Source organism: Delphinus delphis, chromosome 7 (genome assembly GCF_949987515.2).
Source record: "Delphinus delphis chromosome 7, mDelDel1.2, whole genome shotgun sequence".
NCBI lineage: Eukaryota > Metazoa > Chordata > Mammalia > Artiodactyla > Delphinidae > Delphinus > Delphinus delphis.
The window spans coordinates 65,574,299-65,596,647 of NC_082689.1; the positions used below are offsets into that span (position 1 = coordinate 65,574,299).

General features: G+C 36.1%; 1 protein-coding gene across 3 annotated transcripts in view; it reads left to right on the plus strand.

Annotated features, from left to right (window-relative positions):
* Positions 1-22,349, plus strand: part of SCN9A (sodium voltage-gated channel alpha subunit 9) — an 83,500-nt gene that overhangs the window by 25,009 nt on the left and 36,142 nt on the right. For all 3 annotated transcript variants that reach the window (XM_060016648.1, XM_060016643.1, XM_060016644.1), the window contains exons 12-16: positions 45-174; positions 1,374-1,612; positions 3,638-3,811; positions 4,558-4,914; positions 7,938-8,414. In XM_060016648.1, the coding sequence (XP_059872631.1) occupies positions 45-174; positions 1,374-1,612; positions 3,638-3,811; positions 4,558-4,914; positions 7,938-8,414 (1,377 nt within the window). The remainder of the gene's footprint in view (positions 1-44; positions 175-1,373; positions 1,613-3,637; positions 3,812-4,557; positions 4,915-7,937; positions 8,415-22,349) is intronic.

Below are 22,349 nucleotides of genomic sequence, written 5' to 3' on the forward strand. Positions count from 1 at the left end.
AATTCCATTCTTAAAACTGTAATTAATCATCTTTTTTTTTTCAGGGTACAAACAATCAAATACACAAGAAAAGACGTTCCAGTTCTTACCTCCTTTCTGAGGATATGTTGAATGATCCCAATCTCAGACAAAGGGCAATGAGTAGGGCAAGCATATTAACAAACACTGTAGAAGGTATGGAATAATATTCTCTTTACCATACAGATTTTTAACAAAATTCAGGTAAGTCCTAGTCAGCCTTAAATAGATATAGCAAGTTCTCAGAAAGAATTCAAAGAATATAAAATGGTTATAAACAATGGTAAGGCTAACCAATGGACACTAAAGGAATTGTCTTTATGTGCTTAAAAAGTGGATAAAGTTATTTGTGATTAAAGACAGGCTTTGGGTGATATGCCTTTCAAAGATAGATAGCTTTATGGTACTAAATGAAGAAAGGGAGGTTAACCCAGGCCTGTGTGGTTCTCTCACTATGTATTCTTCGAAACTTTACCTAGTCTCTTGGAATTGATCATCTTTCTAAAATGTGAGAAAATAATACAAACTTCCAGGTGTTTATACAGTGCTGCCTCTGAGCACCTTCTATAAAATTGCAAAATGGTAATATGTGACATGACATCTGTTAAGATTGTGATCCAAAGGAATTAGAGAAAGCAGTTCAGAGAATATGATGTGAATAGTAGTGGCCGGTCAAAGGGTGGCAATTTAAAAAATGTGTTGGCTCCCACCTTCTCTCCCCACAATGTGCCCCAGGTCTTACCTTGTCCATGGGCTACCACCTCATCCCCCGACATACCCATGATGGGCCCAGTCAAAGTTTTCACCCACCTCCTAAATTTATGATGAGAACTAAATGGGCTAATGGTGTTTAGTGCCTATTGCATGAGTCACTCTATAAATTATTTCCAGTCTCTTGGTTCTGGGATTGTTTTCACCTGTGAACTAGCAAGAGCTTTTCCTGGAGAGAGTAGAAGTGTATTATTGTTGTAATGGGTTAAGGACACAGGGGAAAGTATGTATACTGGTATACATACATTGATCTTAAAAATATACATATCTCCATTAAGAAAACATCATTTCTCTTGTTTACTGTCATATGTTAAGTATATGTTTCTCTCAGAGATATCCATATCTGCTCTCATTCATTAATTTCACTGCCTTCTCCTTGGTTGATCTAGTAAATGAATGTGTGATCTAAGATTCGTATGTAACATGCTATGCTTTCATAGAAACAGTACTGTTAAATTTGCAAAGTCTAAACAGAAGACTTGTTTCAGTGTTAGAGTATACTGCTGATTTGTATCTGGTGAGGAATAAAAAGTGTACAATATGCAAATGATTGACTTGGTGTTCTCTGTTGTTTTTTCTCCCAGAACTCGAGGAGTCCAGACAAAAATGTCCACCTTGGTGGTACAGATTTGCACACACATTCTTGATCTGGAATTGCTCTCCATATTGGATAAAATTCAAAAGACTTATCTATTTTATTGTAATGGATCCTTTTGTAGATCTTGCTATTACCATTTGCATAGTTTTAAACACTCTGTTCATGGCTATGGAACATCACCCAATGACTGATGAATTCAAAAACGTGCTCACTGTGGGAAATTTGGTAAGTCTCTTAATGTGAGTTATGTTCCCAGAGCTGCTCTCTTTGTTTGTCATGATTGTCGTTTCTTTTTTTGAAGTCAAATGGATATTTAGCTAGGTAATTAGGCATCTCCAGAATTCACAGTATGAATCATTGTACAGAGTCAAGTTTCTGGTGATAGTTACTATTTTTAAATAATTTTGCAGTAATATTGAGGCCTATAAGTAACAATATATTTCCATAACGAGTCACATCTTGGGAGTTGATAGTGTGTTCTGTTTTTCTGCTGGCGTGTCTCTTAGCAGCAGCACTTTGAAAATTTGATACTTCCTTACCCATTTTATAATTACACTGCAGCTTCCTTGTGAGTACATACCCTACATGTTTTCAGAAAAGCTATGGATACTTTGTTTTGACATAATAGGTAAAGAATCTAGACCTTTGGAGGCCCAAAGTCCTGAGTTTGAATCTTGGTTTTGCCTCTTACTGGTTATATGACCTTGGGAAAATGTTTTAATATCTATAATCTTTAATTTTCTCATTTATATAATTATAATACTTTATAAAATAATAATTCTTTAATATAACAATAATAATATTTTATATGTCATATTATTGAGAGGAATAAAAACTTTCTACTCATCATCCTGGCATATAGTAAGTACTCAACAAATCAAACCTATTGTCATCATCACCATCATGCTTTCAATGAATCAGCAGAAACAAGCCTTAAGAACAAGAATATTTAGAAACTAGAATGATTAAACTAGACACAGAAGACATAAGGGCAGACTAGAAGGATTCTAGTAAGAAAGTTGATGCTCTTTAATGTGCAGTGTTGATCACACTCAAGTTAATTACTGCCTTACGGCAAATAGAAAGGGCTAGTTTCCAACAATCTGCATGAACCAGGCAGAAGTACTATTTAACAGCCAAAAGGTCCCAACTTATGACTCTTCATAAATCATAAAAAACTCTGGATGTCTTTGCAAATGTCTGTATAAGATAATTTTACTTTTGCCGTGGTCCCAAACCAATCGATCTTTGAAGTCAAAGAGTGTTTCTGAGTTGATCGTCTCTCTAAAACTTCTTACGAATATTCCCAGTCAGGATTTTTAAAACTCATGTGCTCTAAGTTAGCATTCTTCTTTCTTTCTATTCCTCACTGGAAAAAGGCAGGACTGTCTAGTTTCTAATTGTTGGTAGAGGTCCAGATTATGAAAATCAGTACCTTCTTACTGAGTTGACTGCATCACTGTGAATCCAAAAGAGACTCACCATGTTTCTTGTCTATAACTACAATCCCAAGTCTGGGTGGTCCCTGCTAGTCTTCCTGATGCTGCATTATTTTAAAAATGACTCACGCAGTTATAGAGCTAACTATTTCCCTTTGAACCTTCTTTGCTCAGTTTCTTTGAATCAAATTGTACCCGAATGATTCATAAGTCTTTCACTGTTGCCTTTTTAAATGAGTCCTTTGATGCCATGTCATGAATTAATGATGTTTTGTGATGCACTTTTGTGTCAAAGCTTTGGCAGTCTTACTTTACCTGCTACTGTATCAATTAAATACTTTTTCCTTTACTGATAAATCTTTAAAGAGTGAGTCAGTTTGTTCCTTATTACCTTAAGAGTAGTCAGATCAGAAGAAAAGCCTGGTTCAAAATTTTTGTATCAGTCTGTTTCCTTTATATTATCTTCCAGAATAACTTGTTGACCCACAAAACTTGTTTTGCAAAGATTGCCTGTGTTAATTTTCAAAGGTTTTATTTATCTGAAATTTTAGTATGCTTTTCTATAATGCTATCTAAAGGTGATGAGAGCTGATAGGTGAGTTAGAGCTTCATGACCCTTCGATGCTTGTATTAGAGCTATAGGACTAGTGATACTTGGTTTGTAGGATTGAATGAAATAATAATATGTTTATAAAGTATCTAGCACATTGTCTGAAACACAGTAAATGCTAAACATATATAGTCATTATTATCGTTAGCTTGATTCCATACCTTCTAATAATACTAGAAAAATATTATATTTTTCATGTAGGTCTTTACTGGCATCTTTGCAGCTGAAATGGTTTTAAAACTAATTGCCATGGATCCATACGAGTACTTCCAAGTAGGATGGAATATTTTTGACAGTCTTATTGTGACTTTAAGCTTAGTGGAGCTTTTTCTAGCAGATGTGGAAGGATTGTCAGTTCTACGATCATTCAGACTGGTAAATATAGACCAACCTTACCATTATATTCTATATATAAAGGGGTGTTTCTTTGGTTTTGCATTATTATTATTTAAAACTTTTGGAGGTTTGAATCAAAAGACAAGATTAGGTCTCAATATCTAATAAAATAAAGCCCATTCAGTAACATGTACTTAGAGCTCAAAATCACAGAGATATCTTAATTTTAGGATCTTGAAGACATACTCAGTTGTATGCTAGCATAATGGTAGGGCAATGATTTATATCGCAATAAGCTTATGGTTTATAGAATTTCAACCATTATAATATGTTCATTACTTTGTGTATTTGATAATTAAAGATTATACCCTCAGAATTGTTCTCTGATATCAAAAATATTAAAAAGTAAAGACTTTCTAATGCTTTTTTCCTCTAACATGTTAGGCTTTCTCCCTATGTCAGCATGAAAAAAATTATGAAAGTATCAGAAAATAGAATTAAGGATAAATTTTCAATTTAAAGGGTATAATATCTGATAGAGGTTCTATAACAATCCTGAACTAAAATTACAGTTCCTTCAAAATTTGTGTGGTAATTATATGGTGGCAAGTATAACAAAATAACAGGAATATTGAGAGTAGATGAAAATGAAAAGTAGAAATAATCGATTTTAGCTAGGTAATAATGACAATATTTTAGAACTAAATTTTGGAACAAAATTCAAGATTGGAAACATTGAGAACTTTTTCATAAAAATTAATATTAAGCTTTGTGTTGACTTTTAGCTCCGAGTTTTCAAGTTGGCAAAATCTTGGCCAACACTGAACATGCTGATCAAGATCATTGGTAACTCAGTGGGGGCTCTGGGTAACCTCACCTTGGTGTTGGCCATCATCGTCTTCATTTTTGCCGTGGTCGGCATGCAGCTCTTTGGTAAGAGCTACAAAGAATGTGTCTGTAAGATCAATGAAGACTGCACACTCCCACGCTGGCACATGAATGACTTCTTCCACTCCTTCCTGATTGTGTTCCGAGTGCTGTGTGGAGAGTGGATAGAGACCATGTGGGACTGCATGGAGGTCGCCGGTCAAGCCATGTGCCTTATTGTTTACATGATGGTCATGGTCATTGGAAACCTGGTGGTATGTGATCTGATGTTCATACATTTAAAATTCTCCATAGAAAATTGTTACATTATGATTTGATCAGTTACTTTTATAATTATAGGATTAATTAGATCTAAAACTGTTAATTATAATGGAATATTGACTATTTTAATTCAGTGAAGAACAGAAAAGAAAATGAAATATTGTCTACATTTCTGTGCCAGAGAACCTATATTTATATTTTTCACAATATTTATTTTAATGGAAAGTGTTCTATTTTATTCTTTAATTTTGATAGTGATGTCATATGAGTTACATCTGTGGTTTTCATGTCTCTTAAGTGTTGATTCCAACGTGAAGCTATACTAGTAAACAGAATATGATTAAATTAACAATAACAAAACTGAAGTTATAGTGGAACAAGGCAAATGGAAGGACTAGTCCTGCTCTGTTAAAGTCACATATAAGACTAGCACCTATAACAAGTATCAGCAAACAATATGGCCCATGGGCCAAATCCCACACACTGCTTGTTTTTGCATGGCCCTGCAAAACTGCAATGTTTTTTACATTTTTAAATTGTTAAAAAAATATAAAGAAAAATATTTTTTGGCACATGGAAATTATATGAAATTCAAATTTCAGTTTCCATAAGCAAAATTTATTGAAACACGGACATGCTCATTCATTTACATATTGTCTTTGGCTGTTTTACTCTACAGACAGGTCTGAGTAGTGTCCATAGAGATTCTTTGTCCTACAAAACCTAAATAATTTATTATCGGGCCCTTTTACAGAAAAATTTGCCCACCACTGCTCTATAGCATCTCTTTTACAAGTGATCTGCTTCTCCATTAGTGTTTTCCTAGCTTGTATGCCTTCACTGTTTGTTTCCTCCTTTCTTATACGTACCTGTTGGTAGGAATTTTCAAGCTTAGAGGCAGGAGATAATTGGGATAAGATGCTCTTCAATGACTCAATTCAATTTTCAAAGCCACCATGTTGGTTTGGTTTAGTTGGTCAACCTAGCATCAGACTCTTCATCAGGTATCCCAGGAGGTTGTCTGTGATAATAGCCATATGGTTAGTACCTTCACTCCCCACTGGCTTGAATATAAGTTGCTCATTTTTTTTGTCCTTGCAGCCCACATGCCAACTTGAAAGTTGCTAAGAGAGTAGACTTAAATGTTCTCACCACAAGAAAATAATGGTAATTATGAGACATGATGGAGGTATTCCCTAATATATAAGGATATCAAATCAACATGCTGTACACTTTAAACTTACACAGTGTTGTATAACAATTATCTCAGTAAAGCTGGAAAAATAAAATCTAATTAAAAATTTGAAGGAAAAAAAGAAATCTATTAACATTTGCATTGATTAGGGAGACTAAAGGGTAAAATGAGCCCTTGGCTTCCCATCAACATTCCTATTAAAACATACACATAAACAAACATGCATTTCATAGTGAAATATATTTTTCATTGACAATAAAAACCAAAATGAAAATAACCAATTCTGAATTCCTTAATGATTCATCAAATTGTTTTCTATGCTTTTCTTTTTCCCCTCCCTCTCAGATTCTTCTCTTAAACTAGACATATTAACACAGACATTTTTTTTTTTTGGCTGTGTTGGGTCTTCATTTTTGTGTGTGGGCTTTCTCTAGTTGTGGCGAGCGGGGGCCACTCTTCATTGCGGTGTGTGGGCCTCTCACTGTCGCAGCCTCTCTTGTTGCAGAGTACAAGCTCCAGACGCGCACGCTCAGTAGTTGTGGCTCATGGGCCTAATTGCTCCGCAGCATGTGGGATCTTCCCAGACCAGGACTCGAATCCATGTCCCCTGCATTGGCAGGCAGATTCTCAACTACTGCGCCAGGGAAGCCCAACACAGACATTTTTAACTTGTGCTTTTCTACTTACATTTCTGAGAAATTGTTTTAGGTGTGACCAAAATCAGGGGTGAGTCCCTTTTCCTCAGTTTGGTCTAATTTTGATTGTTTAAATGTGAGGTAGATGTTTTTGGCCATGAAGAGACTTAAATGAAAGTTTATTTCAATTATCTTTTTGTTTTTTATATAAGACACTTTTAAAATATGATTTACGTATTTTTAGCCCTCTGTAAGAATTCTTTTTTTTTTTTCCACAATGTTCAGTTCACCTGGACCCTTACTTCCAGGAGGAAAAACAGAAATAGTTTGCACACAAACAGAACTTTGCTTCACGTTGGAGTTGTCTTGACCTGGAGTTGTCCGGGGCGAAAATGATTGGCAGTGAAGCCACCCAATCATAATGCCATTGTCTCATTTGAATTGGGTTCAATGGGCAGGTCTTTTTCTTTGCTTTAAAAGCTTCATTAAGGGACGTCCCTGGCAGTCCAGTGGTTAGGACTCCATGCTTCCACTGCAGGGGCCGCGGGTTTGATCCCTGGCCAGGGAACTAAGATCCCGCATAACACACAGTGCAACCAAAAAAAAAAAGCCTCATTAAGTTGCAAGTTGGCAAAAATCTCGGACAGAATATTTTATTACAGGCGCTCTGCAAGTATTACGTGTTCCATTTGTTGTAATAAGTGACATTTATCTCCTGGGAAAAGTGAACACAGATCTTGGCTTAAGTAACCTTCACAATAGACACTAGTCACAATTTTCTTGTTCTACTTGTTTTTCACAGGTAACAAATATCAATTAAAGGTAGTGTTAGAAGAGCTATTTAGACCCATAAAAGGGAATTTGGACAAGGGATTCCTGCTGTAGAAAGGAACTTAGGAATGACATCCTGGTAATGGTGAGGGAGCATTCTCTTTGCTCCTCATACCCTTTAAGGGTATGGCTGACCTCTGTTCCCCAGAGCTCACAGAAGCTCAGACATGGAGAGACTGATGAGGACTCTAGCTTCTCCTCTACACCTATCATATGTTCTTATCTATGGGTGAAGAAGTGCAGGGCTCTTCGTTGCTGGTTTGGATTTTGGCCTGTGTTTCAGAAAACTGTACTTATTTTCGTTTTTATTTCCTGTCTCCCTTTTTCTCCACACCCTATCCTCACCCTGACATAGGTCCTCAACCTATTTCTTGCTTTATTATTGAGCTCATTTAGTTCAGACAATCTTACAGCAATTGAAGAAGACACTGATGCAAACAACCTCCAGACTGCAGTGGCTAGAATTAAGAAGGGAATAAATTATGTGAAACAAACCTTACGTGAATTTTTTCTAAAAGGATTTTCCACAAAGCCAAAGATTTCCAAAGAGATAAGACGAACAGAAGATCTAAATTATAAGAAGGAAAACTACATCTCTAACCACACACTTGCTGAAATGAGCAAGGATCACAATTTTCACAAAGAAAAAGATAAAACCAGTGGTTTTGGAAACAGCATGGACAAATACTTGGTGGAAGAAAGTGATTGTCAATCATTTATTCATAATGCCAGCCTCACAGTGACAGTGCCAATTGCACCCGGGGAATCTGATTTGGAAATTATGAATACTGAGGAACTTAGCAGTGATTCAGATAGTGAATACAGCAAAGGGGTAAGATTGTTTTATACGCATTTTGTTTCATGTTATTAACTAGTACGAAATGAGTTAAAATTTCAGATTCTTTGCTGTCCTAAGTTTATTCTAATATTGCATACTAATGAGTAGTTTGTGTGTATATGAATTTATACTGTAGCTTCCTGAAGGTTCATATGGTAAGGTTTTACTTACTGATTCTTCATAACTGATATAATCCATTTAGCAAAATTTGAAAGTACCAGGTATCTTTAAGTCTTCCCTTCCTTTATTCCCTGTTTGTTATCAGTTGTAAAGTCATATACCATCTCCTTTCACAGTGTCTGTTGAATCCACAGCTCCTGTTCGTCACCTTTGCCTTTGCCCTCTCTACTTCTTACCGAAACCATTCCACGTGAATTCCCCACTGGTGTCTCTGCCTCCATTTTCCATCTACTCTAATCCACTTGTTTGATTAATTTTACTTAGGTTCAATCCTAATCATACTTCTCCTCTGAAGTGTCCTTGATCCCCAATGTAGATTTGAATTGTGGACCATACATAAAGCCTTTACACCATGGCCCTGACCAGCTGTCTCTCCTGGGCTTGCTCGGGCTCCTGTGCCTGAACCAAGCCAGTTTCCTTCTGGGCCACATACACTCACAACCTGCATGATTTTGCTTGGGGTTTCCTTCTTCAGTCAAAATCCTAAACACGTACTTCAAGTCATAGCCCTCAGCTTCCTCGCGTGTAAAATTATTAGCCCTTACAGCATAGGGTTAGGTGAGGGTTAAATGAATTAACACATGTAGGATGCTTAGAACAGTACTCAGAGTGCTCAAAAGTGGGAGCTGTTGCATCATTCCTAGTTTCTCTTCAAACAGATATGATCTCATTTTGAACCCCACACAATTTTATGCCTTTTCCTAGATTTATTATTTAGCCTTGTATCTTAATTTTTTTGAGAAATTATTGTATGCGCCAAATGGTACTGTAAACTCATTGAAAACGGGAAACTTTTATTAAAACTTTTTTTGTATCCTCCTTCCCCACACCTGGTTGCATATATTCAAAGCATTATTGAGCTGTATTTTTATTAATATGGAATATAATAATCATAAGTGAGTTTTATCACAAAGCATTTTTTATGACATCTCTTTAAAGTTTTAAGATATCACTTTAAAATATTTTTCCTTTCTTTAGGTCATATTTGAAAGTATTTGACAGGTATTTCCCAAACATCTTCTATCTTCTTAACCTTATATCAAGAACTATCCTCCATGAATTTATAGTGGATTTTGGAACAAAGATACACAGCTGTGTGTGTGTGTGTGTGTGTGTGTGTGTGTGTGTGTGTGTGTGTGTGTGTGTGTATGCACACCATACGACCAGTACTAGGTGCAGAGTAAATGCTCAATACTTACTTATTGAATGAATAGATAATTAAATAAATTATGAACATATATATTTTACATAGCCAAAAAAATTATTTCCAAGATCACAAAGTAAGGAATCAAATATTTTATTTTTTATTTAAAAAAGTCTTTACACAGAAGAAGTAATCCAAAATTCAAAAGGTGTGGTTGATTTGGCTTGAAGATAGAAAATTAGATTTCACATACCCCGCTCAGGAACAGTAATCTGGGGCTAGTCTCATGTGAAAATGAAAACTAATTCAATTACCCACTTTTCTGCCTACAAAGACTAGAATTGTAAAACCCTAACTGCCTGGCAGACTTTCTGAATAAGTTTGAGATTCTGGGTGTTAAAGCACTTTGGTAGCTTGGTTGAGTTTACCAAATACTGCTTTCCTCTTAATATTTGGGAGGAATCATTTCTTACCTGGTCGTTTTTTCTTTTCTCAAAGCCTGTGGCTCTCCCTACATGGATCTCCTTAGTCGCTGGCAAAAATCATATTCTTAGTATGTTGAATTATAACATTGTAAAGGGACTATAATAGACCTGCCCCATTTAGCACCTCATTTCCTAACTGAGAAAGCCATTAAGAGGAAGCAACTTTATCTGTAGTTATAAAGCTGGTTCAAGGCAGAGCCAAGACAAGAATCCCAGTCTTATTATTCATAAGTCTACTTTCCTTCTCCTGTCATTGTCTATTTCAGGGATAAAACCCACATTCCTATTGGGGTTAATACCCAGTTTGTCTCCCCTGGGATACTGAGCCATGCTTCTGAAGAATTTACATACCCTGTAGTATCCAGAGGAAGTTTGTGATGTCATAGTATCCAGCAGTCTTTTATAATTAATGATTTAGTCTATAAACTATTTGGTTACTGAAATAGACTATTTTAACCATCCATAAAGTTACTCTGCCACCTAGCCCATAAATCCTTCCTAAAAAGCATGAAATTTAGTGCACTTAAACTGTGTTATCCAAAGACCATTTGCTGGTAACATTTTAATATTCTTAATTATCATTGGTTTTTGTTCATGACATTATAGTCATAACTACAGGAGAAAAAATACACTTTTTCTAATTCATCTGTGGTTTACATGGTATAATATTCAGGAGCTTGAGGCTACTTTATAGGTTGTAATAAGGAATACATAAGCTAGTCTCTTTAAATCATTTAGCACAGTATTTGACTTGGTAAGCCCTAAAAAAGTGTTAGGTGTTGTGTTTATTATTGAATTCATCATCATTATTAGCCTCTAAAAGTTCAGATTTTAAATTATGGATTTTGAAAGCTTATCCTTCTTCATAAGACATTTTCCATGGCATATCTCAAAATGTGTCATCTTGAGTACATTCAAACCTACTTGACTATATACTGGACTTGAGAAGTAATGAAATTTCAAGCTCTACAGGAAATTTGTTAGATAATATTAAGCTATTGCCAACTGTGACACCCTGTGTCTAGAGCCTGTCTCTCCAGTAGCTTGAGATTTAAATGATCCTAGTTATGACTTGTTGGTTTTATTTTTCAATTTGGACCACTATCATTATTCACCACAATTATAAGGACCACAGTTTCCTTATTCACCTAAAGTGCTTCTGACGCCCTTCCAGGCTAACCTCCCTGCTCTAATTCCCCTAATCTTCAGCTCTTACTTGAGTTCCCAATTTTTTAACTGCTGTGTAACTTTCTTATTTTTCACGCCTCAGATATCTTTGAAATAATGATTCTATGTTCTTGATGAACCTTGCCCAAAGAGGCAAATCATGATTATCCAATGGAAAATAATGCCCAATTGAATATATGTAAGTTATTTAAGTCTTAAGCACTACCTTCGAGTATGATGAAGAATGCATCCTCTGGAGATAGAATACTTGCCTTAGATCCTGTATTTCATGTTTGCTAATAACTCCATGATCTTCAGCAATTTAAAAAAAAACCTCTGTTTTTTTCTAGTTTACTTGTATGCAACATAGAATTGTAATAAAGATTGAATGATTTAGGTAAACAAGTGCCTGTTGGAAAATAAGTGCCCAATTAACAATTATCATGGGTATGATTAGTAGTCATGTACACACTGTAAGTAGCTATTTGCTACAGGTTAAATTTTAGTGTGTAAAGACAAACACAGGAGCTTGTTACAAACGCCTGTTCTGGTCTGTATCCTTCAAACTCTCTCTGCCTAAGTCTGGATGCAACCTCAGAATCCTTACCAGCAGGGTTCCCAGGGGCCACTGTGCTGGATTGAGTTTGCATAGGAAGTGAACCTAAATTCATCCGTGGTTTATTTTGATCCAGGTTTCTGAGAAATCATTTTCTTTATTCAGGGGCTGGGGTATTTTCCACTTTTACCTGTTTAAGAATCTGCATTTTGAACAGGGGGAAAGAATATCTTTGACCTTTGACACCTTTTCCTCTTTCCCTTTCCGCATCCAAAAAAACAAATCCACCCTCTTTCATGTCCTAGCATACTTTTTTTCCCATTGTATTTTATGGAGACTTTCTGTCCTCTTCTAGTGTCGGCTCTCAGATAGGCAGGTTTCCGTGTTCTGATAGACAGTTAGATATACACTCCAGATTGAAGTCAAAATATTTTGTAATCAAACACCTTACCAGCAAATGACCAAAGAGATGAGTTCAAATAAGGTGTTGAGTAAATATCTAAAAGAGTTTTGAGGCAGTAATTGGCAATAGAACGTCAGCGTTTCTCTGAAGATAGAGTCTGTCTCAGAATCGAGAAAGACATACTGTCATCTCAAGGGGACCCATGAGAGTAAGACTCCTGTCACTGCTTCTCAGAATACACTCTAAACTGATGGCCCTTCTCAGAATCAGCCTCCACCTGAGGCAGCCCTCTAAGCCCTAGGCAAACATTAACACGCTGCAGATTTTCACCATTAACGATGAAGTGCTTCATTATTATGAGCCTCAAATGAAGCATGAAATGCACCCATTCATTCAATAAATATTTATTGAGATCTGCTATGCTCCAGGCACTGTGCTAACACCTGCTTAGAGAAAAAAAAGAAAAATTTTTTTTCACCCAGCTGCAGTGATTCAATGTGATCTGGCTTAACTAAATTCTTAAGAAGTGTAGTTTTTTTCTCTTTTTAAAATCATGCCAAATCTCAAAATTGAAAGTTCTAAAAAACTAAATTAATAAATTTTTTAAAATGGAGGGGTCTTTCTTGGAGAGTTAAAGAGACCCTTTGTTTTCAGTTATTACAGATTACTTATTTCTTTGCTTTAAAGATTAAAAAAAAGAGCCATTTTACAGAATTGTGATGTTGATTTGAAACTGTATGTAAATTTGGGGGAAAAACGTTAAATTTATCCAGTTTACTTCTCCAAATATTTTAAAACATAACAGCCTCATGTGATTTTGGAGTGGTTAAACTCTGACAGCTTTCAGAGAAGCTACTCGCTCTGAATCTAATACCCCAAATCTTCTTTACTGCTCTTTTGACAAATGTATCTATTATCAAGGCTTAAGTGAATTGGCTCCTGTTGTGTACTCAGCAGAAAGGAAAACATCCTGTGTAAAGTTTTCCTGCACAGAAAGATCCCCTATTCATTCCTCCTCCAGTCAAACACAGAAACTTTACTCAGCTTTACTTAGTAGCTCTTTAGTATTTTGAAACACTGTCTCCAAGTTGTGATGGAGCTAGCTGAGGTCCTTGAAGAAAGGAAACCAATGAAACCTTCAAATTTTACATAATCAAACTTCTCACCTTCAACGGAGTGTCATTTAAAACACTGCAAACACAGTTATGCAAAATTTTTATTCTTAAAGGAAGCAAAGTCCATTCACTTTGATCATTGTGAGAGAAAAAAATTGTGAAGGAATACCTGAGTACATGTTCAGTAAATTGTCGCTATTCATTTTTTCAATTCACATTTCCTAAGCACGTGCTTTTTGCCTTCTGCCTGCTGGACACTAGAAAGATGTCATCGGTGTACTCATTTCCTCAGTAGACGTAGGCTCAGGGTCTTCTTGCTCTCTGGCACTGTCTTAAGTGATAAAGAGTAAAGCAAGGTCCCTGCTTTAGAAGAGAAACATGTATGGAAATCAGAAATTATAATTAAACATATAAAAAAGAATTAAAACAGATTTTTAGAAAAAATATTGAAGCAGGATAAAGATGTGGTTAATAATCTTGAAAATAAACTGGAATACTTCACAGTGGAGAATGCACTTGAAGAGGGTTTTATGGTAAAAAGACAATTCATCAGGAAAGAGAGAATGAAAGAGAGGGGGAGGAAGGGAGGGAGACAGAGACGGAGAGAGACAGAGACACCCTTCTGGTAGATGTAATGGGCCCAGCATGTGGAAGCATCCAGATGCACAAAAGCCCATGAAATACACATGAGGATGGCCTGCTGGGAAGTAGTAAGTGACAGAGGTAAATTGGAGCCAGAGAGTAAATGGCTTGACTTACCATGGGCAAGAGATTGAAATAGGTTTCTTTTTATTTACCAGAAAGAGGAAACTTTGTCTTATTTTGTTATACTTTGTTGTTAGCAAACCTCTACTTTTTTTTTTTTTTTTTTTTTTTTTTTGCAGTTCGTGGGCCTCTCACTGTTGTGGCCTCTCCCGTTGCGGAGCACAGGCTCCGGACGCGCAGGCTCAGCGGCCATGGCTCACGGGCCCAGCCGCTCCGCGGCATGTGGGATCTTCCCGGACCGGGGCACGAACCCGTGTCCCCTGCATCGGCAGGCGGACTCTCAACCACTGCGCCACCAGGGAAGCCCCTCAAACCTCTACTTTTAGAGAAAGTTTGGTTGGGGGTGTAATAAAGGGGAGAGGATGAAAGGCTATTGAAGCCATCCCAAGCACACTTGATGAGGGCTCAGTCTAAGGGAGTGATGGTGGTGTGTGGGATAATGGTAAGACACCGCAAGTTCAAAAATAAGGGCTCAGGGTCTGGATATGTGAGTTGTGAGCTGTTTCAAAGGGTATATTCATTTCCTGTGGCTGTCATAACAGTATCACAAACTTGGGGCCTTATACAACAGAACTGTATCCTTAGATAGTTCTAGAGGCTGTAAGTCTGAAATGGAGGTGTAGGCAGGGCCATGCTCTCTGCAGGCTCTAGTGAGGACCCTGCCTCGCCTTTTCCTAGCTTCTGGTGGTGGTACTTCATACTTGGCCTCCCATGTGTAGCAGCTGCCTCACTCTGATCTTCGCTTCTGTTGTCACATGGAGTTCTCCCTATCTATCTCTGTCTTTTCATTTTATAAAGACACTAATTATGTTAGATTAGGGCCCACCCTAGTGAATTCCTCTCAATTTGACTACATCTGCAAAGACCCTATTTCCACATAAGGTCGTATTCAGAGGTACCAAGCATTAGGACTTCAACATATCTGTTTTGGGAGATACAAATTAACTCATAATCAAAAGTTTTGGCGTAGACGACTTGGATGGATATTGATGCTATTAAAAATACACGGGGTCGGGGGAGGGAAGAAAACTTGGGGGGTAAGATAGAGACAGAGTTTAATTTGGGGACATCTTAATTGTGAGCTATGTGCAAGGTAGCTAAGTGATGGTGAGCAGTAGGTATTTGGAGGTTTTAAGAAGATAAGTCAGAGTTGTAGACAGGTTGGAATTTTGTATGTTAATTTTGAGGTCAGGTTCCCTGGGAAACCAACTCTGAGTAGTGTTCTCGGGTTCAGCACCTAACACCTGTAAGAAGTGAGGGAAGCGAGATGATTGCACAGAGGGAGAAGCTGAAATGCTCTGCAGTTGCAGCAGAGGCCTCAGCTGACCCTGTAGGCACCTCTGGCACTGGAATGACCCTTTGGAGTAGTCCCAAGTTGAAGCAAGGGGTCAGGACTTTGTGTGCTCCGCACCAGTCCGTCACTGGATACAGGCTCTCCCTTCACTCTTCCAGGCCAGGGGAGGGGATGTAACCTTGAGTAAGGCAGCTTCCTTCTGTATTTCAATTCCCAGAGAGGGACTCAGCTGTGAGCCTTCAGCTGCCAACACTCCTAGCAGGTGGAAGAATGAGTGGCTTGTCTGAAAGGGGGACTGGGACAGTGCACCACAGCATCCACTGCAGTACAGGGACCATAGAAAGGAAGAGGACAAGTGATCAACTCAGCACTTGAGAAGTGGACACAAGAAAGCACCAAAGAGACCAAGGAGAAAATGTATACATTAGCCACTTTCATATAAGCTATATAACTTTCCTCCTTAAAACAACCCAGGAAAGTGGATAATATGAATCTATATTTACTAAGATGCTAAAAGATTAAGAAATGATACTGGTTAGTCACTGATGTTTCTAGGGTTCTTTAAAAATTTGAGCTCCAAGCTTTAACCACCATAATACATATCATAGAAAGGCAAGAGAGTGGATAGGAATATAATTATTTTCTGTTATATCTCTGTAATGTTGCAATTCAGGATCAGATTTTCAGTTCTAATGGTATTGTGCATTTGCTGATTCGTGTTCAGTGTCTAATCCTCCTTAATGTTAATTTATTAGCTTATAGTTTACTTTGATAATATAACAGAGCAGAGCAAAGTACAGTCCATAAGAGAATAATAAACCAGTCCATTGAGGATGTATTAAGTAAGGGATTATATCAGGTCGAAGGCACATGAAAGGAGGTGGCACCTAAGCTAGACCCTAACGGATGGAGATCATTTCATTGTGTGAATGTGGTGGAGAAGGAAATCCCAGGCAGAGGAACAAACATTCATGTTGTTCATCTGATTCACTCATTCATTTTATCCATCCACCTATTCATCTATTCAGTATTCAATTTTTGAAAGCCATCATCTTTGGAGAAACTTAAATGTGCTTACTTGTTATTAAATTCATTCCTTTTATTGATTTTATAAAAAGTTGTTTAAATATTTGTAGTCATCAACGTTAAATATTTATTTTTAATATATGGTGGTTTTAATTACATTGTTATTAGGTCTATCTCTCCTTAGATTTTTTATAAAGTTTTTTCCACAAAGAGGCAGTTGCAGGCAGTTTAGATTTCTTCTCTTTACTGCATTTTAGAAAATATAATAATCTTCTCCAGAAATGCTTTTGATTTGGCAAGATTTAGGGATTAGTTTCAATTATACCTTTGGGGGAAGCTGACATTTGATCCTATCTTTTATGCATAGATTCTTGCAAAAACAAAACAAAGCACCCCTACAGAATTTTACTTAGATAATTTCTTTTTTGCAGATTGGTTCCAAACTATTTGAAATTATTTTCATCTTTATTGGATTTGTTCTTGTGTCTAAAAGCAGTGACATTTTGGTCTGACATTTAAATCAATGTTTCTTAATTTTTATATTTTGGTAAATTTGAAAACATTCCTTTCCTGTAATGCTGTTTGAAATATCAAAATTAAAAGTAAATCAAGAAATGCTACTTTTAGAAGACGCTTCAAAAACCACATACTCTCAACTCTCACCTCATTCCAATATTGAGGATCACTTATTTTAAAATGTTTGTTATGAAGAGCAAGCAGAATGCAAAAGAGTGCCGTCGCACATTCTATCAATAGTGTTTAAATTCATCTCCTAAATAACAGAACTATATTACTGTTTAGTTCATTATTTCTAAATCTGTGTTAAATGATATTTAATCTTATTACTGTGTTTCAAATATATTGCTTTGCGTTGAGCATATAGTATGCATTGTCAAATATAACTAATTTCTACTTACAGGTATATGTCTTTAAACATTTCAAATCTGTTGATTAAACTGTTCCATCATGCTGCATTTACAGACTTCAGTACCTGACCTTCTTACTTCTCACAGGGGTAAAAACAAACTGGATCCATCAAGATGCAGCTCTGTGCTTTTAACCAGGCACAAACATATGTGACCACTTTTACACAGGTTACCTAAAAAAAAAAATCATACATATGTATATGATATTTTTTTTCAGTGTCATGCATGCTGTTCAGCTACAGAATCTCTCTGCCTGACCCATTGCAAGAAAGTTAAAACATATGCAATTTTTCCATAGATAAATTGACATCACAGCATGTCACTGGGGCAATTCCATTGTTTTTTGTTACTCTATTGCTTAATTCCTTGATACATCTCTCATGTCCTTAGGTGATTTCAAGTGCATGATCTATAAATTTTATTGGCTGGATTATAAAAGTTAGTATGTAACAGAAGCCACTGAAGCAGCATTTAATTAAAAAACCTCTATCAACTTCCCCTCCTAATTTAAGCTATACAGTTGACCCTTGAACAACAGGGGTTTGAACTGCGTGGTTCCACTAATACTGGGATTTTTTCAGTAGTAAAGAATACAGTACTACACTATCTGTGGTTGGTTGAATCCACGGATGTGGAACAGAGGGTGCTGAGGAACGGTGGATGCGGAGGGCTGACTACGAGTTATAATCAGATTTTAGACCTCACAGAGGGTCGTGCCCTGACCCCCATGATGTTCAAGGGTCACCTGTATATATATAGATGTATGTCATACTAAATTGTCAGGTTTATTGCAATGAGAGTAGAGTTTTAATATTCTCACCATAATAACAACAAGGAAATGGTAATTATGTGAGGTGAAGGACATATTAACTAACCTTATTGTGGTAAACATTTCACAATATATACATGTATCTAATTGTCACATTGTTTACCTTAAACTTACACAACGCTGTATGTCAATTACATCTCAGTAAAGCCGGGGGGGAAAAAATAAAAATTGTCACATTCAAATTCAGTAAATTAAAACTCAAGAAATAATTTTTGTGGGAGAAATATTTCAGGCATAAACATAAAATTCTTGTAACAGGAAAGGACCTTTCTAGTGTTAGTCGTATATTCACAGGTAAGGAAATTGAGACTCATACAGTTTCTGAGTACACATGTAGAAAGTTGGAGACAGAGCCAAAGTACCCAGCTTCTAGGCCAGACTTTGAGTATGTTTTGAAATTATTTTAAGCACAATGATAACTAGGACTTTATTTCTTTAATTAATTCAGTAATATTTGATTTTTATTTGGCAGTATATAAAATGAATCAATTAATAATTTACTGGGCTCTGCCTATGAAGGAATGAGTTGTAAATGCCTGAAATGATTAATTTGATTCCAGAGCAGATTTACACACTGATGAGACTAAGTTTCTGATTATGTACATTTGGCCCTCTGTATCCATGTATCCTTCATGAGCAGTTTCAACTAATCGGGATTGAAAATATTTGGGGAAAAATTCCAGAAAGTTCCAAAAACCACAACATGAATTTGCTGTACACCAGCAACTATTTACATGCATATACGTTCTATTTACAACTATTTACATAGCATTCACATCGTATTAGGTATTATGAGTAATCTAGAGATGATTTAAAGTATAAGGGAGAATGGAAGGATGTGCATATGTTATATGCAAATACTACACCTGTTTATATAAGCGACTTGAGCATTTGCAGATTTTGGTATCTGCTGGGGCCCTGCAGCCAACCTCCCAGGATACCGAGGGATGACTGAATATATTTCATGAGGAGATAGATATACATGTAGCCTCAAGAAAGATAAGAGGTTTAAATGGAACATATTACGAAGTGAACACTAAACCTGTCAGTAAGACATGAAACACTGTCCCTAAAATTAGAAAGATTAATATGGATTGCTGTATCTGGCTAACACGTATAAAAGAAATATACTACTCAGATATAATATCTTGTTTTAATTTTAGTATAACCTGTTGAATGAATGAACTCTAAAATTCCTTGGAAGGAAAAAAATCCACATTAATAAGAATCTTGCCTTTTTTATATTTAATGCAGTTCATATTTTCAATTTCTCTGTCATTGTTAGGATGTTTGTATTATTGTTTTCCGTTTGCAATGATGGAAGCAAAACTCTATCCTAAAATTGATACACTCTAGGAATAGTAATGATAGGAGTTTCAAATTTAAAAAGAAACATATAATTGTTCTAGTTTACTTGCAGTTAATTTTAAAGGTGCTTCTAGGTAAAAGACATATTTTTCTATTTCAAATTGATGGTGATTTACAGGCAATATTTTAGAGAACCATTTTATTCCAAAATGCAGTAAATTTCCTTCCCCTAGAACCTAAGTAAAGATGTACACATATACAATAGAATCTATATATGTACAGATAAAACACAATTTTTGAGAAAACTGTTTCTAGAAATATATATGTGTGTGTATGTGTATGTGTGCTTAATTCCTAAATTATTATTACTTTTTTTTTTTTTTTTTTTACCAAACTACTGTTAGAAAACTTGAGGTACATATTAAGGAGTGGTTGTTCTCCAGATAAACAAAAATTCAGTTGCAAAAAATTGACTTGAAATACAATACTTTTCTTTGTCAGAAGCTACCTACATAAAGGTTAGGAAAAATATATTTTATCTGTGCCAAATTTTATTTTACATTGTGTTTGCAGTATTAGAAGCCCCGGTATTTAAAAACTATTGGAACGTTCCAATTGGAATTGTTGCAATTGGAATTTCTTTCCTTGTCCTTCCTCATTATGGGTAGTTTTAGGGAATACCATTAATCACTCAGATGTACAGGTAGTTTGTTTTTTGTCATTTCCTTTTTTATTATAAATAATATTGAGTGACCTTGAGTCATAGAGTATATGCTTTTACCTCACATTTTCCTGTCATGTTTGGTTGTGTTCCAATCCGTATTTACCTACTTGGAGTTTCCTAGCAGGCCGCAAAAGTAGAACTGTTTAAGTGTTCGTTCCTAAAGTTTTTAAGGTATTCCTTCTGATTTGGCCCACTGTATTCCAGCTTTTTAAATAACTATCCTCTGCAAATAGCAGTTCTGTGTTAGTGCACAAAGCCTTTGAATAACGGGGGTTGCTTTACCTTTCAAGACCTTACTGGTGAATGCCATTTGCCTTTCCATTAGAAAGAAGTTGATGATACTGTAGGATCTGGCTGAGAAATCTATAGCCGGTCAGATCTTATATGGCCCAATTTTGCTGCATTTGTTTGTTTGTTTTCATACGCAAGATCTTGATCTTGATCTTTCAGCCCCGTAAATTGTCCTGTTATTGAATAGAAAGTACCCTAGCTAGAAGATTCTGGGAAAACTAGGAACTTTCAGTAAACTATTTGCTTTATTTTGAATTTCGCTGGTGGTGACTGTGATTTGACCTCATTATTTCTCCATCAACTAATACTACAAACCATCTGACCCTGTGATGGAGTTGTTAAGTAGATTTCCTGCTGAATGAACAACTATTCCCAAAAAGCCTACACAGCTTCTCTAGTAGCGATAAACAAAACACTAGGAAAGGAAAAACTCCATTTTCTTGCCCTTTATATGAAAAAGTGCTGGAGTTTTAGTTGCCCATAATGTGAAAAAAGAATTTACTGTAACTAGTAAATAAACTATTTTCTGCTAATTTAAATGGAAGTGAAATGAAAATCTAGATCACAGAGAGGAAAAAATATTTAATTTTCCATTGATGAAGTGTATCTGGAGTACTTTTTAACTTTGGTCATTGCCTTTTTTTTTTTTTTAACATCTTTATTGGAGTATAATTGCTTTACAATGTTGTGTTAGTTGCTGCTGTATAACAAAGTGAATCAGCTGTATGTATACATGTATCCCCATATCCCCTCCCTCTTGCGTCTCCCTCCCACCCTCCCTATCCCACCCCTCTAGGTGGTCACAAAGCACCGAGCTGATCTCCCTGTGCTATGCGGCTGCTTCCCACTAGCTATCTATTTTACATTTGGTAGTATATATAGGTCCATGCCACTCTTTCACTTTGTCCCAGATTACCCTTACCCCTCCCCATGTCCTCAAGTCCATTCTCTATGTCTGCGTCTTTATTCCTGTCCTGCCCCTAGGTTCTTCTTAACCACTTTTTTTTTTTTTTTAGATTCCATATATATGTGTTAGCATATGGTATTTGCCTTTTAAAAATAATTTTGAGAGAAAGCAGAATTCCAGAGAGACTGGAAAAGGATTTGAGGGACTTTGAGGGGCCCAGAAGCCAAATCATGTAAAGAAACGAAATATCATTACTCTCAAAATAAAAAAAAAAAAAACCCCACAAATGGTAATACCATAGGTAATCTTTAATTTTAAAAGGCTGAAAGGGGTAGTGTTTGCATTTCTTCAGAAGGCAAAAAAAGAGCCTAACAATTGCAAGGGAGAGGAAAGCATATTTTGGCTTTAAAATTCAAGTTATCCCATAATAGAACGGTAAACTTGGAAAAACAAGCATAGTAGCTATCTGTGGAATTCCTCTGTAAATGTTCTTTGATCCTTTATTCTAAACTTTACCATTTCATTCCTCATTATAGATTCAGAGCCCTCATTATAGATATCAATTGTAAAATTAGGCTATAAAATTAAAAGATGGGTGATATTGATTTGAATCTAATAGAAGTCTTTCTTGTTTATTGACATACAGTGGAGCTTAGTGTATCACTAATGTCTCCCATAATTTTTCTGCCCTTATATGCCCATCCTTTCCTTTTGATTTGCTTCTTTCAATCTTGCTGTCCTTTGGGTTTTTTTGTTTGGACGTTCAGGTGAAATAACTATTCTAGACTCTGCTACTCAAAGAATACCTT